Below are 15,059 nucleotides of genomic sequence, written 5' to 3'. Positions count from 1 at the left end.
TTTTTTTTTTTGGAATTTTTGTTTTTATAAAATAAAATTCACATATAGTTAATATAATATGAACTTAATAATACTTTATTAATAGTAAGTTTTAAAACAAAGTTTTCTTTATTTAATATTGTATATACATTCAAACATAGTTTATTTCACTATATTCTCATAGTATGGGTCCGATAATAATATTAAAATGGATTCTATTCACATTAAAATATATATAATATATATATTATTATATTATACGTAAAATTTATATATATACCATATTATTTATATATAATAGTATTTCATTATAGATGTATAATAATATATATATATATAATATTAATATAACATATATAATATCCAAATTAGGAAAACAACTTTCTTTATTTTTTTATTTTTCTTTTTTTTTAATTAATATTATTTAAATTATATAATAATTTATTTTTATTAAACTAGGAAAAATTAAAAAAATTTTTAAAAATCAGAACAAATTAATTAACACATATATATGTATTTTTTATTTAAATACACATAAATATATACAACACTATATAAATACTTTATAAAAAATAAACCACTAACTGCATGTTTTTTTTTCTTTTTTTTCTAATTATTTTTTAAAAAAATATATTTTTTTTTTTTCTTAATAAACAATTAAAAATTTAAATTTAAAAATTCTTCTTTTTTAAATAAAGAAGAAAAAAAAAAAAAAATTTACCTATTTATAATTTATTCATAAAAAATTTTAATATATTGTTGTCCATAAAATAAAAATATAATTCCTATATTATCATTACAGTCCTTATAAAAAAAAAAAATAATAATAATAAAATAAAAATATATTTTATATATTTAGTAATAATTATTCTTTAAGTGTTCCTTTCAGGAATAAAAATACGTATAGGAATATATTCATTTACAGTAGTGCACATTATATATATATATATATATATATATATATATTTTCTATTCTTATTTTAAAAAAAGCATACAATATGCTTTGGCATAATTGTTAAATATATAGAGCATGTAAATTTCACAATAATTATATATATATATATATATATATATGTGTATGCTTTATTTTTTTACATAAAACTTTTAATAATGCATATGATTTATTATTATTTTATTATTATTTTTTTTTTATTTCAACACACTCTTTATATTTTTTGTTTTCAAAACCTTCTATTTTAAACATTTCATATAAGGAAAATTCTAAAAAAACATAATATTTTAATATGCTCTTTTTCATTTATTAAACCTTTTCTACAAAATTTTTTAAGTAACCTACTTCTTATATAAATATTAAATACAAACAAAAAAAAAAAAAAAAAAAAAAAATTTATATTTATTCATTTAAGATTTTTCTTATGAGTAATTTAAAAAAATTAAAAGACTTGTAAATCTTATTACAACATATGAAAATAGATACACCTAACTTATGGTTATTATTTTTTTTTTTTTTCCTCTTTTTATAAATCACATCAATTCCTTCATAGGTTGTAAAATTATTTCAACTTTAAAATGTTGTAGATATATAAATTTATTCAGAAATTATAACATAATAGAATGATTAAATATATATATATATTGTTAATTTTATATTATATGACATTTATTTTTATTTATTTTATTATAATTTTTTTTTAATTTTTTTGTATATTAATTGAAATATAATAACACAATACGCTTCTTGATAATACATATCATATATTATATATATATATATATATATATGCATAAATATAATATATATAACAATAAAATAAAGTGGCCATATAAATATTATTCTATCTGCAATTATTTAAAAATATAAATATTAAATATATATGTATTTTTTTTTAAATACATATTACCCATTGATACAAAAAAAAAAAAAAAAAAAAATATTATATTATATTATATTTATATATTTTTTCAAATATAAATTTTTTTTTTTTTTTTTTTTTTTTTTCTCTTTATTTTTTTAAAAATTATGTGAGTAATAATATAGTAAGCTCCTTATATATTCGACAAGTTTAAATTTTTAGTTATATTAAAAAAAAAAATAATTGCGCATTATACTATTTTTATGTATATATAATATATGTTATAATATGCATAAAAAAAAAATAAAATGTAACAAAATAAGATAAAAAGAAAAAAAAAAAAAAAAAAAAAAATCACAAAACGTTCGGTAAAAATCATATTATGAATTATTTCAACGACATATCCTTTGCAGATATACAAAAAAATGAAAAGAAAAAGAAAAAAAGGAAAAAACAAAACTTTTATTCAACATATAACTATGATGATGATCACATAGAACAAGATGATGATCACATAGAACAAGATGATGATAATCTTCAAGATGAAGACGAACATAATGATGAACATGAATATATATATAGTAACAAAAACAAAAGTTTCAAAAATCTAAATAATGAAGAATATATGATGAAACCTGTTAAATTCGTAAGTGCAGGTTTTCTAAATGATAAGAAAAATATAAATAATAATGAATATGAAAATAATGGAATAAATAATTTTAATGATTATTCCTCTGATAATGATTCAGATGATTATGACGAATATGATGTCTTCAAACATTTTGTATTTGATTTTAATTTTCATATAAAAAAAAAAGATGAAGATTTTATTAAACATAATTTGAAAAAATATAATCTTACAGAATTAAAAGATAAAGATAAGAATTTTGAGCAATATGGTTTAGGTTTTAAAATATTACGAAAAATGGGTTATGAAGATGGTATTGGAAAAAATATGAAAACAAATATTGCACCTATTGAACTTAATAAAAAAGATATAAAAGTTATTGAAGAAAAAGACAATAAGAGTACCAAAAATAAAATATATAATAATATATATGATAGTGACCCATATGATAATATACATAATAATATTCCTTCAGATGAAAGCCAAGATTTTAATTTCCATGATGATATAGATAGAAATAATTTATGGATGAAAAAATATAGTTCAAGAAAATATTGGAATTTTAAAAAAATTAAAAATGAAATTATTGCTGATTTAAAATTTAATCAATCAACATACATAGATCATTCTTTAAATTGTCAAAATGAACATTTTAATGAATCAAAAAATATATCAAATCTTCAAATTCTCAAATATAATTTGAATATACATGTTCAAAATATAACAGTAAATTATTTTACAAATATGAAAAAACAAAAACAATCAGAAAATAAAATCAAAAATTATAGAAATTATGTTAATAAAAATGATCTTTATAAAATTCAATTGTCCATACTTAAAAATATATTAACTTATAAATATCTATTAAATATTCATACCATTTTATTCTATCCAAAACTATTTAACCAAATGACATATAACCAATATATTTTTTCACTTACAAATTTTAAACACAATAATGAAAATAAAGATATATCAACTATTAATAATATATCAAATATAAATATTATGTCCAACGTTATTGATGATACATACCAAAAAGAATATAATATGATCGAAAATAATAATATGATCCAAAATAATAATATGAACAAAAAATTAATTAAATTAACAAACACATCAATTCCTTATCATACCAATGATTCATTTCTTTTTAAACTACAATGTGAAAAAAATGATATTACACAACAACATGTAGAATATAATATTGATCAAAATAATTTTGAACAAAACATAAATGACTTAATAATTCAGAAATATAATTGTTTGTATGAACATGGATTCTTTCCCATAAAAAATAATAATTCCAACCCCAAAGAACAAACAAACAATTCCTTGTCACATAACAATGATTATACCTACAAAGTGTTAGATAACATAAACGAAATAAATAATTTAATTCAAATAGATAACATTCAAATTTATAAGAACAATTCAAAATTATCTTTAAGTGATCTGTATACCTTTTTATTTTTCATATATGAAAACTCCAATTTTATGTGCTTAAATACATATGTTTCTAACTTCTTCATAGAATTTTTGAGACTTTATTTTTATAACACCATTCAACAAAATGAAACAAATGAACAAGAAATCAAATTAGAAAATAAAAATGATGATGATATTATTGAAAATATAAATGTGAATCAAACAGATCAAGATAATTCGATCAAAGAACAAATATACTTAAATACAACAAATGACAATACATCTTTAAGTATTAACAATAAGGATGAACCTTATACGTCCCATAATAATAACAATAATAATAATAATAATAATAAAAATAATAAAAATTATTATAATTATAATTATAATTATCCATATAATATCAACCAAAATGATATAAAATATTTAATACATTTAAAAAAAATCATTCTCATGGGTATTGAACAAAACAAAAAATCCCAATATGAAGAATTAGAATACGAATTTGATAATATCATATATTATAATTTTATTTATTCATGTAGACATATAAAAAACTGTACTGATCTATTTTCTCATCTTAATCTTTTTAAAGATATTTTAAATAAAAAATATTATAAAAAAATATTAATTCATTTTATTCAAAATAAAATTATTTTAACAAATTCCATGGACACACAAACATTTGAACTTAATGATCATTTAATACAAGATATACAAAACAAAATACAAATATTATATGATATAAATAAACAATATGATATTAATGATTTTATTTATAAGTATTATATTAATTATATTTTCTTATATTTGAAAAAATGTTCTATATCTGACTATTATATACAATTAATTCAAATATCTCTTATGAATAATCAAATATACAAAAAACAAATATTACACATTATTGTAAAAAAAATTATTCACGAATTAACAAATATCAATTTTTTGGATGATCAATATATAATTAATATTAAATCAATATTATTATTATACAATTCCATTGATCTTAATATATTTAATTTTCTTTTCAAAGTTTATTTTCTTTATCCTTTTACAAAATATGTGTGTAACTATTTAAGACAAATAAAACATTTTTCTGAACAAAACGATCAACCAATAAGTGATACCTCAAAAGGGGATATAAACAAAACTAAGGACATACATACCCAATCTAATAATAATAATATCAATAATAATGATTATTATAATGAAGAACATAAATTAGAAAATAACAAAGAACCTAATATAGACAAAACAAATACAATAATGCTTAAAAAAAAATATATATATGAAATGTTTAAAAATGTCAAATCCATTTTTGAAAACAATATAATGAAAGATGATTCAATAAAAAATATTATGTTCAGTATATTAAATGTTATTAAATCATATTTGGTTCAAGATGAAATTATCACATTCCCTGTAGAAAAAGTACTTGACTTTGATAAAAATAAAATTTCTTCAGATGATCAAATTAATTATTACTTTTTATATAAGGACATAAAAATCCCTCTTCCATCTTATGCTATACCACAAACAAATAACATATATCAAATAAATTATAAAAACAAATTACAACAAAGTAATACAAATAAAGAAAAATATACTGACTACAAATTTTCTTCAAAAAAATATCTTCATGTAATGAACAAATTAGACGAACATCGTAATGAATTTAAAAAGAAATATCAAAACGAACAAGATGAAGATATTAATGCAAAATTATATTTGGAGAAATATTGTCTACAAAATGATATTTTATTTATTCAAAAATATGACCGTAAAATTAATGGTCATCCAGTGTATTCAATAAATAAAATTTCTATATATATTAATAATAATATTATATATATATATGATGAACAAGAATGGAAACCTATATTATTAGTTGATTTGATTAACAGAATTTCCAAATAAAATAAGTAAATATATGAACAAATATATAACTAACCTTAACATATAATAATATATTTTATTTTATTTATTTCTTTTATTTTTTTTTTTTTATCCATTTTACCAAATAATATATATATATATATATATATATATATATATATACAATAAATGTTATTTGTTATAATTTTATAGTATCATATAATTGAAGATTTTAAAAATAAATTACAACTTATAATTAATATATATATATATATATATATATATATATAAACAGTTATGTTATCTTTAAAAAAAAAAAAAAAAAAAATACTTTCTCACATTAATTTTTTTATAAATTGTAATTTCTTATTTCTTCTTCTAAATCCATTATTGTATCATTTGCTGCTTCTACCGAACTAGACATAGTAGAATCATTATTTTTATTTAAGTATGCATAATTATATGCATATGTTCCATCTATGTCCATATTATTTTGTGACCTATCATCTTGTTTATTTCTTCTATTTTTTATTTTCTTCTCTTTATTTTTATTATCTCTATTATTATTATTAAATTCATAGTTTTTATATTTTTTCATATATTTCTTCTTATTTTTATCCCCATCATACTGTTTCTTTTTATTATTACTATTATTATATTTTGAAAAATTATTATATACATTATTACCATATGAATTTTTCTTCTTATAAAAGCTTTCTTTTGCACCATGCTTTTCTTCTTTATACTCTTTTTTTCTCTTTTTCTTTTTAATATCCTCATGTTCATTCTTTATATAATTATTTATATCAGTAACATTTTTTACTTTTTGCCTTTTAAAATTTGCATTGTTCGAATATATATTATTCTCAATTATATTATACTTATTCAGATTTAAAGCACTACCAGATTCATTTGAATATCTATCTTCATCAGAAGAATAAGATGATGATAAAGACATTAATTCTTTTTGAATAAAATTCTTATTTAATTCCATATCATTATTCCATTTTGTTATTTTAATTATATCATCTACATTTTCTTTTATCACATCTTCTATTTTGTTATTATCCTCTTCATTATAAGAATCAAATAAGCATTCATTTCGATCAACACCACATTTAGTATAATCCTTTAAATTTTGTATATACTGAATGAATTCATTCCATTTCTCTTTCTTACTGCTAAAAAGATATACATATATATATATATATTTAATATATATAAAATGTCAATATATTTCATTATATTTTATCTTTTCACTTACTCTAAAGTGCAATTTAAGTTAGGTGCTTCTTTTTTAAATCTATATGTTCTTACTATTGTCATATTATTTCTCTTATTAAAAAACAAAAAAAAGAATAATATATGCACATTATTTCCAAAAATCAATAAAAATATATATATTATACAAAAAATAAAAATAATTAAACTAAAGAAATATAATATTTTTATAATAATATTATGCATAAATCGTCTATTCAGTCATAAAATTCTTATTCTCTAATAAAATAATTAAAAAAATAAACAATATAAAAAATAAAGCACAAAGAAAAAAAAAAAATTAAATTATATTATATTATATATATATATATATATATATAATGAAATATTATTTGAACTTAGTGCACATTCCAAATGATATACTTAAAATTTTGTTACATATATATAATACTTATTAACTATTCAATAATTTTTATATGCCTATATAATTTTTCAAGGAGTGAATAATAATTATACATATATAAATATATAATAATATTTTTAAAATAAAAATATATTATTTATAGAAATATTCTTCTTTTTCATATGAATTATAAAATAAAATTAGAATATATCATTATGAATTATTTTACATAGATTTATATTTAAAATAAATGGCAATATTTTAAAGCTATGTGTATTTGTATAAAAAAAAAAAAAAAAAAAAAATAAGTCACTACATATAAATATAATATATATATATATATATATATATATATATATATTTTATCCTTTGTTAAAATGATAAGAAGATTATTCTTACCCTATTTTTCAAAGGATAAAGGGCCCCCAAGAATTCGATGTCAAGTTAATGGGGTAAAAAGAAAACGTTTTTTTAAAATAGTTGTAGCAAATCAAAAAGATAAAAAAAATGGGAAACACATAGAAGTATTAGGTACATATGTAAATAAAAATAATATTAGAGAAAAGTTAAATAGATATAATATTACTAATCCAACTAATGATTGTTATTATAATAATGTAGAAAATATTAAAGAAATTCGATTACGATTTAATCGAGTCAAATTTTGGCTAGCTGCCAATTGTAACTTTAGTGATCATATGAAATATGTATTAAGTTTATGCAAAATTATACCTCAATATCCAATAAAATACAGTAGAAGATGTTCAGATAAATATTATCATAAATACAATGAAATAATAAATAAACACAAACTTATACAAGCAGATAAAATTAATAATTTCTTAAAAACTGATTTAAATATTCAATATCAAAATGATTTTCAAACTTCAAAAAATGAACCAAATAATCAAGACGAGTATATATATACACCGGAAGAACTTACATATCTTAAAAAATTATCAAAAAATAGAATCCTTGAATTAGAACATACGGATAAAATTAGAAAAATTATTAGATGATATAATAAATATTGTCATTATTATTTATTATAATTATTTTTACAAATCCCTTTCAAATATTGAAAAATGAAAAAAAATTAAATAATCAACTAAAACCCCCTTTTTTAACTATAAAATATATAAAAATATAATCACGTCATAAAGAATATACATATATATATATATATACATATGTTAACATTCAAAATAAGAATACTTTATTTAAATATTCTTTTTTTTCTCTTTTTTTAAACCTATAATTAACGAATATATTTTTTGTATTCTCCATTTATAGAAAATGGAGAAATAATGTAACCCAAACCAAATTTTATACAAACCATAATTATGAGAAATACAACACTCAAAAGTAACATTTTTTTTTTTATTTTTTTTTTTTTTTGTTCTTGCCCAAGTGTATTTACATATATCTTATCTCTTTAGATCTATTCAATTTGATGATCCAAATATTTGCAAAATAAATTACATCTTATTACAACCCCTATAAATTTTGTGCCCAACTTTTTAAAAGCATAAGAATATATATAAACTGTATTAAGTCGTAAGCATACATATATATAATCTTTTACATATAGGATTTAAATTAATAATCAATTTTTTATTTTTTGAACTGGTTACACTTTATTCAAAATATGAAAATATACATATATATATATATATATATTTATATATTTAATTATATTTTATTTTTGTATATAATTTTTTTTTTGTATTTTTTTTTTTTTTATTTTATTATTATTCTTTTTTTTTTTTCTTTTTTTTTTTTAATGTGTGCATTTTGGTGGGTTACAAGTGCTCAGAATTGATTGTATAATTATTACAACATATAGTTTTGTTCACGAAAAAAAAAAAAATTTAAGTACATACCAAATTTGTATTATATAATATTATATATATACCAATATATGAAATAATAATACATATATATATATATATATATATAATTACCATTTAACCATATTTTATAAAACAACCATATATATAAACTTTATTTTTTCAACTTAAAAATATTTTTATGGTATCATTTATTTATTTATTTTTTTGTTTTTTTTAAAACCATATCGATTTAATATAGTTTTTAGTTAATAATATATATATTAAATATATGAAAATATAAATTATTTAGCATATTAATTATAACCTGTCTTAAAGGCCATCACCTTTGAATAATTAAAGTTTGATACATTAATATATATATATATATATATATGTATTTTTTTTTTTTTAATACTTATTAATTTACTTCCTTTTTACCACAAAATTGTAAACCTTAGCCTTCATATATTTTAATATGAATAATTCAAATCAAGATGATATTTTGAATAAGGAAAATATAAGCGACTTTAGATCTATTCAAAATAATTTATATAAAATAAATACACGAAAAGATAATAACCATGAGGTAAATAAAAATAATCAAATGTATTTTTTACATTCGTCCAATAATCACGAATGTGTAAATAATAAGGATAAAAAAAATGATAAGGATATAAATATTCTATCTTCAAATAGTTCTCATTTATCTAATTTTACCTCTTCTTATCATAGTAATACTATAAACAAATGTATAATAAATGAAAGACAACCATTAGACAGAAATGAACAGACATATGATGATACAAATATAAATAATTATATAAATTTTAACTCAAATAAATTATGTCATAATGTAAACCTAATAAACCCTTCACATGATAAATGTAATAATATAGCATTTATGAAAAACATAAAAAATAATAACGACCTTCATTATAATCAACAAAAAAACGAACAGCATGTTAATTTTATATATAAACAAAATTATTTCTATAAACGACACGAAAATAAAGAAAACAACCATAATGATATTATTAACAATAATAATGAACAATATGATTTAAACATAAAACATAGTAATAATTATGATAATACTAAAGAACACAATTTGAATGATTTATGTTTCGACAAATCAGATCATTATTATAATGAATCTACTATAAATATAAAAAACACAAAAAATATTATAATCAACCCTAATAGGAAAAACGAATATGATTCGAATTGTGAAGAAGAAATATATAGTACAAAGGATGATAATATATATAGTGATATTTATAGTAACAATAAAAATCAAGTAGATATAAAATATCAAAATATACCAAAACATTTTACAACACCTTATAATAATATTTATGATAATACAAAATGTTATTATAAAAAAAAAAAAAAATTAATAAAAAATAATATTAATATTAATAATAATAATAATAATAATAATAATAATAATAATTATAATAATAATAATAATTATAATAAATATCACATAAATAATAATTACAATTATAACCAACATAAAAATGATAACCATTTAAATCATCCAAATTTTCAATATCAAATTTATAACAGAAAAGACAATGAAAATAATCAACCAACTTATTCTATATCTAATAATTATCAGATGCTAAATATCTTCTCAAGGATTAAAGAAAAAAAAAAAAAAAAAAAGAAGGAACTAAAATATTCAATAGACCAAAAGAATTTAGAAATATCGGATATTCAAACTTATATAATAAACAAAAAGTTCCTTAAAACCAATCATACCAAAAAAGAACATTTAAAAAAAAAAGATATATCACAAGAAATAAAACAAATACAATATTCATGCGATAATAATTTTTATAATTCAAATGACCTTTTTGTTAATATAATTAATGATTGCAAAAGAGATGAAGACAATAAAAAAATAAATATTCAAAAGGTACAAGGAAATTATGATGACACAATCAATAATTTTACCACAGACAATAACAACAGCAACAAAACAAACATCAGTAATAATAATAATAATAATAATAATAATAATATTAGTTGTGGTACAAATATTTATGTACAAAATATACAACACTTTAATTATAAAAATAATGTAATGAAACAAAAATATAACAATTTCATAAGAAATAAAAATCTTCAAAAAGCTATATACAATAAAAGGAAAACAAAAATTAAGTTATACGAAAATATAATGGAATTCGAAAAGCAATTCAAAAATGCAAATGGTATACAAAATAATATTCTTCAATATAAAGAAAAATATAGTTATCACAAAGACAAATATTTTGTTCTTAAGAAGGATAATGAAAATCATTCTCATAATCAAATAAATAATATATATAACAATCATAATACTTCTCATTATAATAATGATATAACTGTTTTAACACCTAATGAAATTCATAATAACAAACAAAATTATGAAAAAATCGAAACAAAAAGTGAAAAACAAAATGAATATATAATAAAAGAAAATCAAAATGAACAAACACAAGAATCATATATTCCAATTCATTTTAAATTGAGAAGAAAAACACCAAAAATATTTAAAACCAATTATTTGTCTAGCAAAAACAAAAAAAAAAAAAAAAAAATTAAATTATACTTATATTCTCTCTTTAAAAATAACATCCAAATAAAAGACGTACAATCTCTCAATAAACTTAATAATAATAAACACACAAACTCCCATGAAATTCAAATAAATAATAAAAATGAATTCCTAAACTCATTCTTAAAATATAATATACAAGATGAAAAACAATATATGAATTTAGAGAATTTATTCCATTTTAATCATAAATTTAAATCAAAAAAAAATATAAAAAAAAAAAAAAATTATTATAATATATATGATGAGAAAACAACACATACACACAAAAAAAAATATATACACATAAATGAAAATGTGCATATTAATAATGATAATATGAATCATATAAAATTCTCTCCAAAAAAAAAAAAAAAATATTTATATTTAAATCAACAAGGAAAGCATGGACATACAAAAAAAGAAGCTACATATTATAAAAAAGAAAAAAGAAAAAAATCATATAACAACAAAAATATATATCACAAAATTTCATCCCTTTATCTTAATAAAGATATATATTTCTCACAAGAAACAATAAATAAAAACAATAATAATGATCATGATAAATCTATTATTAATAATAATAATAATAATAATAATAATAATAATAATAATAATAATAATAATAACCATTTTTATAATACACATGATCCTGATGATATATTGAAAGATATTAACAAAGAAGTAACAAAACATTTAACTATCAACAGAGTAGACAATGATGCATCTCATAAGGAATATAATGAAAGTGAAAATGATCAATATGGAAAAACGAATGAACACAAAAAAGATAATACATATATCCTAAATAATAAAAATGATCAAAATATTCAACATAATGAAACACTTCAATATGAACAATATAACAATAATGATCACATATGTAATAATTCAACTGATAAAAATATAATCATAAAAGAAATTAAAATATCAAACGATCAAGGTCCTAATTCATATGAATTACTCAACAGTAATGAAAACAATACAGAAAAACCATTATTATGCCCCTTATCAAATAACTTATTAGGATTAAGTGAACTTTTTTCAAATAATATAGATGAAATATTAATATCTGAAAATGAAAAAATAACAAATGTTCATATAAATAATGTTTCTAAAGATAAAACAATCAAATCACAAAATGATATAATGATAATACAAAATTCTCACGTACATTTAGAAAAAGATATACCATCAATATATGACTCAAATGCAGCCGTTCAAAATGAATATTCTTTTAATATTGAAGAAGGATATAATGTTAAGGACAAACAAGATGAACATATAAATTATCACGATGAAATTATGAAATATGATACTGAAAGTATAAAGGAATACGCACATATTGATAATGATACAAACAATATGTATGAACACAAAAATGAACATATAAATGAAACAATAAATACAACTTATGATGATGATAATTTTACACACCATTCTAATAATAGTAAGAGAGAAAATGACCATTCACCATATAAAAATGATGATCTTGCAAATTTAGATATTCCGCATGACCAAAAATCATCACACACGTGTGATAGTGATGATCATAAAATAAATTCCAGTAATCTGGATGATAAATTAAATCAATCTGTGATAATAGAACAAATAAATATAAAACTAAATGATGATAAAAATACGGATAACCAAAGTTTATATGATGAACAAACGTATGAAGAAAATAACAATATATACGATATTGAAGAATATACCCATAAAAATGATATAGATAATAATATAAATGTAGCCATTGATTATACTTATCAAAATAATCAGGATAATGACAGTGTATATAACACAGACAATATAGTATATGATAAAAATATAAACCATATTGGATCAAATAATATTTCCAATAATTATGAAATTATTATTTTAAACTCTGAAATAATTAAAGAGGATTTTAAACCAAACATTGAATTAACCGAAAATAATATTCAAACGGATAATGTTGGAGAACATTCTTATAATGCAAATAATAATTATTCTGACCAACCAACAAATAAAGAACAAACAAATTCAATATGTGAAAAATATAAACATTTAGAAAAAATAAAAACAAATTTGGATGATGAAATAAAATTAAATGATGAAAAAGAATTTCAAGATAATATAAGTAATGAAAATAATATAATTTTGAAAGAAGAGGTAGATAATAAAGAAAATAAAACATATTTGGAAAAAAATGAAAAATCATATCTAAGTAGCGATAATGAAGAAATTCTAAATAATTTAAATAAAAACAATGTAACTTATAAGAATAATCTTGAGATATATAATAATGAATATAAAACTGATAAAAAAAATAAAAAGGACATTAAGAAAATAGTATCATATATAAGAATTAAACATCTTAAAAATCATAACATAATAAAAGAATTTAATTATTTAAGTATTAAAATTAACAAATATAATTTGTTTAAACATTTAGATATTAAAGAAGAAAGATTAAATTATATTACATCAATATATCATTCATTTGATTATTATAACAAAAGAATAAAGAAAAACCATCAGGAAAAAATAAATAAAATAAATGATTTAATTTATGAATACAGTAATGAAACAAAAAATAAAACAAATATAGATAATTATAAAAAAAAATTTGAGGAAAATTTATTAAATATAATAAATTATAATAAACAACATGAACAACATGAAGAATATGAAGAAAAATATAATTTATACACTTATAAAGGTAATACTAATATAAATAATAACGAATTTATAGTCAAAAACGAAAAAAATAATAATTTTAATAGTAATAATAGTAGTAACACTTGTAGTAATAATATAAAGGTTAATATGGACAATGAATTAATTGTTCATAAAATATATAACATCTATTCAGAAAATTCACCCAAGGAAAATATTCATTTATCTGATGAGAATGACAAAAAATATATAGAAGAATATTTGTCTTATAATGATAAAGACAAATATGTAAATAATAATAATAATAGTAATAGTAATAATAATAATAATAGTAATAATAATAGTAATAATAATGATGATTTAAAAACATTAATTCCTTACGATGATTACTCTGAAGACGATATAATGAGCTATGAAGATATAAAACGGAATATATGGCTACAAAATATAGACTTTCAAAAAAATATAGAACGAAAAAATAATATAGTTAGTTATATCCAATTGGAATCAATGAAATGCATAATTTTATTTTGTTCTTTATACAAAATAAAATATTTTCAAGGCATGCATGATATGATAATAAGTTTGTTTTATTTAAATTTAGAGACCTATGAAATATTTTGTGTTTTTGAAA

The 15,059-nt window shown here is 17.8% G+C and overlaps 4 protein-coding genes across 4 annotated transcripts in view; 3 read left to right on the top strand and 1 right to left on the bottom strand.

Annotated features, from left to right (window-relative positions):
• Positions 1-2,175: 2,175 nt before the first annotated feature.
• On the top strand, positions 2,176-5,766 carry PGSY75_0531400 (hypothetical protein; the record flags this gene model as incomplete). The annotated part of the gene is made up of 1 exon (XM_018784593.1): positions 2,176-5,766. The coding sequence occupies one exon, from the start codon at positions 2,176-2,178 to the stop codon at positions 5,764-5,766; it is 3,591 nt and encodes a 1,196-aa protein (XP_018643248.1).
• A 307-nt stretch (positions 5,767-6,073) lies between these two features.
• PGSY75_0531300 (hypothetical protein) lies at positions 6,074-7,050 on the bottom strand (the record flags this gene model as incomplete). Its single annotated transcript, XM_018784592.1, has 2 exons — positions 6,074-6,905; positions 6,989-7,050. The coding sequence occupies 2 exons, from the start codon at positions 7,048-7,050 to the stop codon at positions 6,074-6,076; spliced, it is 894 nt and encodes a 297-aa protein (XP_018643247.1).
• Positions 7,051-7,725: 675 nt separating this feature from the next.
• PGSY75_0531200 (putative mitochondrial ribosomal protein S16 precursor) lies at positions 7,726-8,367 on the top strand (the record flags this gene model as incomplete). The annotated part of the gene is made up of 1 exon (XM_018784591.1): positions 7,726-8,367. The coding sequence occupies one exon, from the start codon at positions 7,726-7,728 to the stop codon at positions 8,365-8,367; it is 642 nt and encodes a 213-aa protein (XP_018643246.1).
• A 1,288-nt stretch (positions 8,368-9,655) lies between these two features.
• Positions 9,656-15,059, top strand: part of PGSY75_0531100 (hypothetical protein) — a gene marked incomplete at both ends in the record, with an annotated part of 8,052 nt that continues 2,648 nt past the window's right edge. Inside the window, one exon of the mRNA XM_018784590.1 lies at positions 9,656-15,059. This exon is cut by the window's right edge and continues 2,648 nt beyond it. Coding sequence (XP_018643245.1) covers positions 9,656-15,059 — 5,404 coding nt within the window.

The sequence above is a fragment of the Plasmodium gaboni genome, chromosome 5 (assembly GCF_001602025.1).
Source record: "Plasmodium gaboni strain SY75 chromosome 5, whole genome shotgun sequence".
In the NCBI taxonomy this organism is placed as follows: domain Eukaryota; phylum Apicomplexa; class Aconoidasida; order Haemosporida; family Plasmodiidae; genus Plasmodium; species Plasmodium gaboni.
This window is presented reverse-complemented; position numbering and strand designations above follow the sequence as displayed.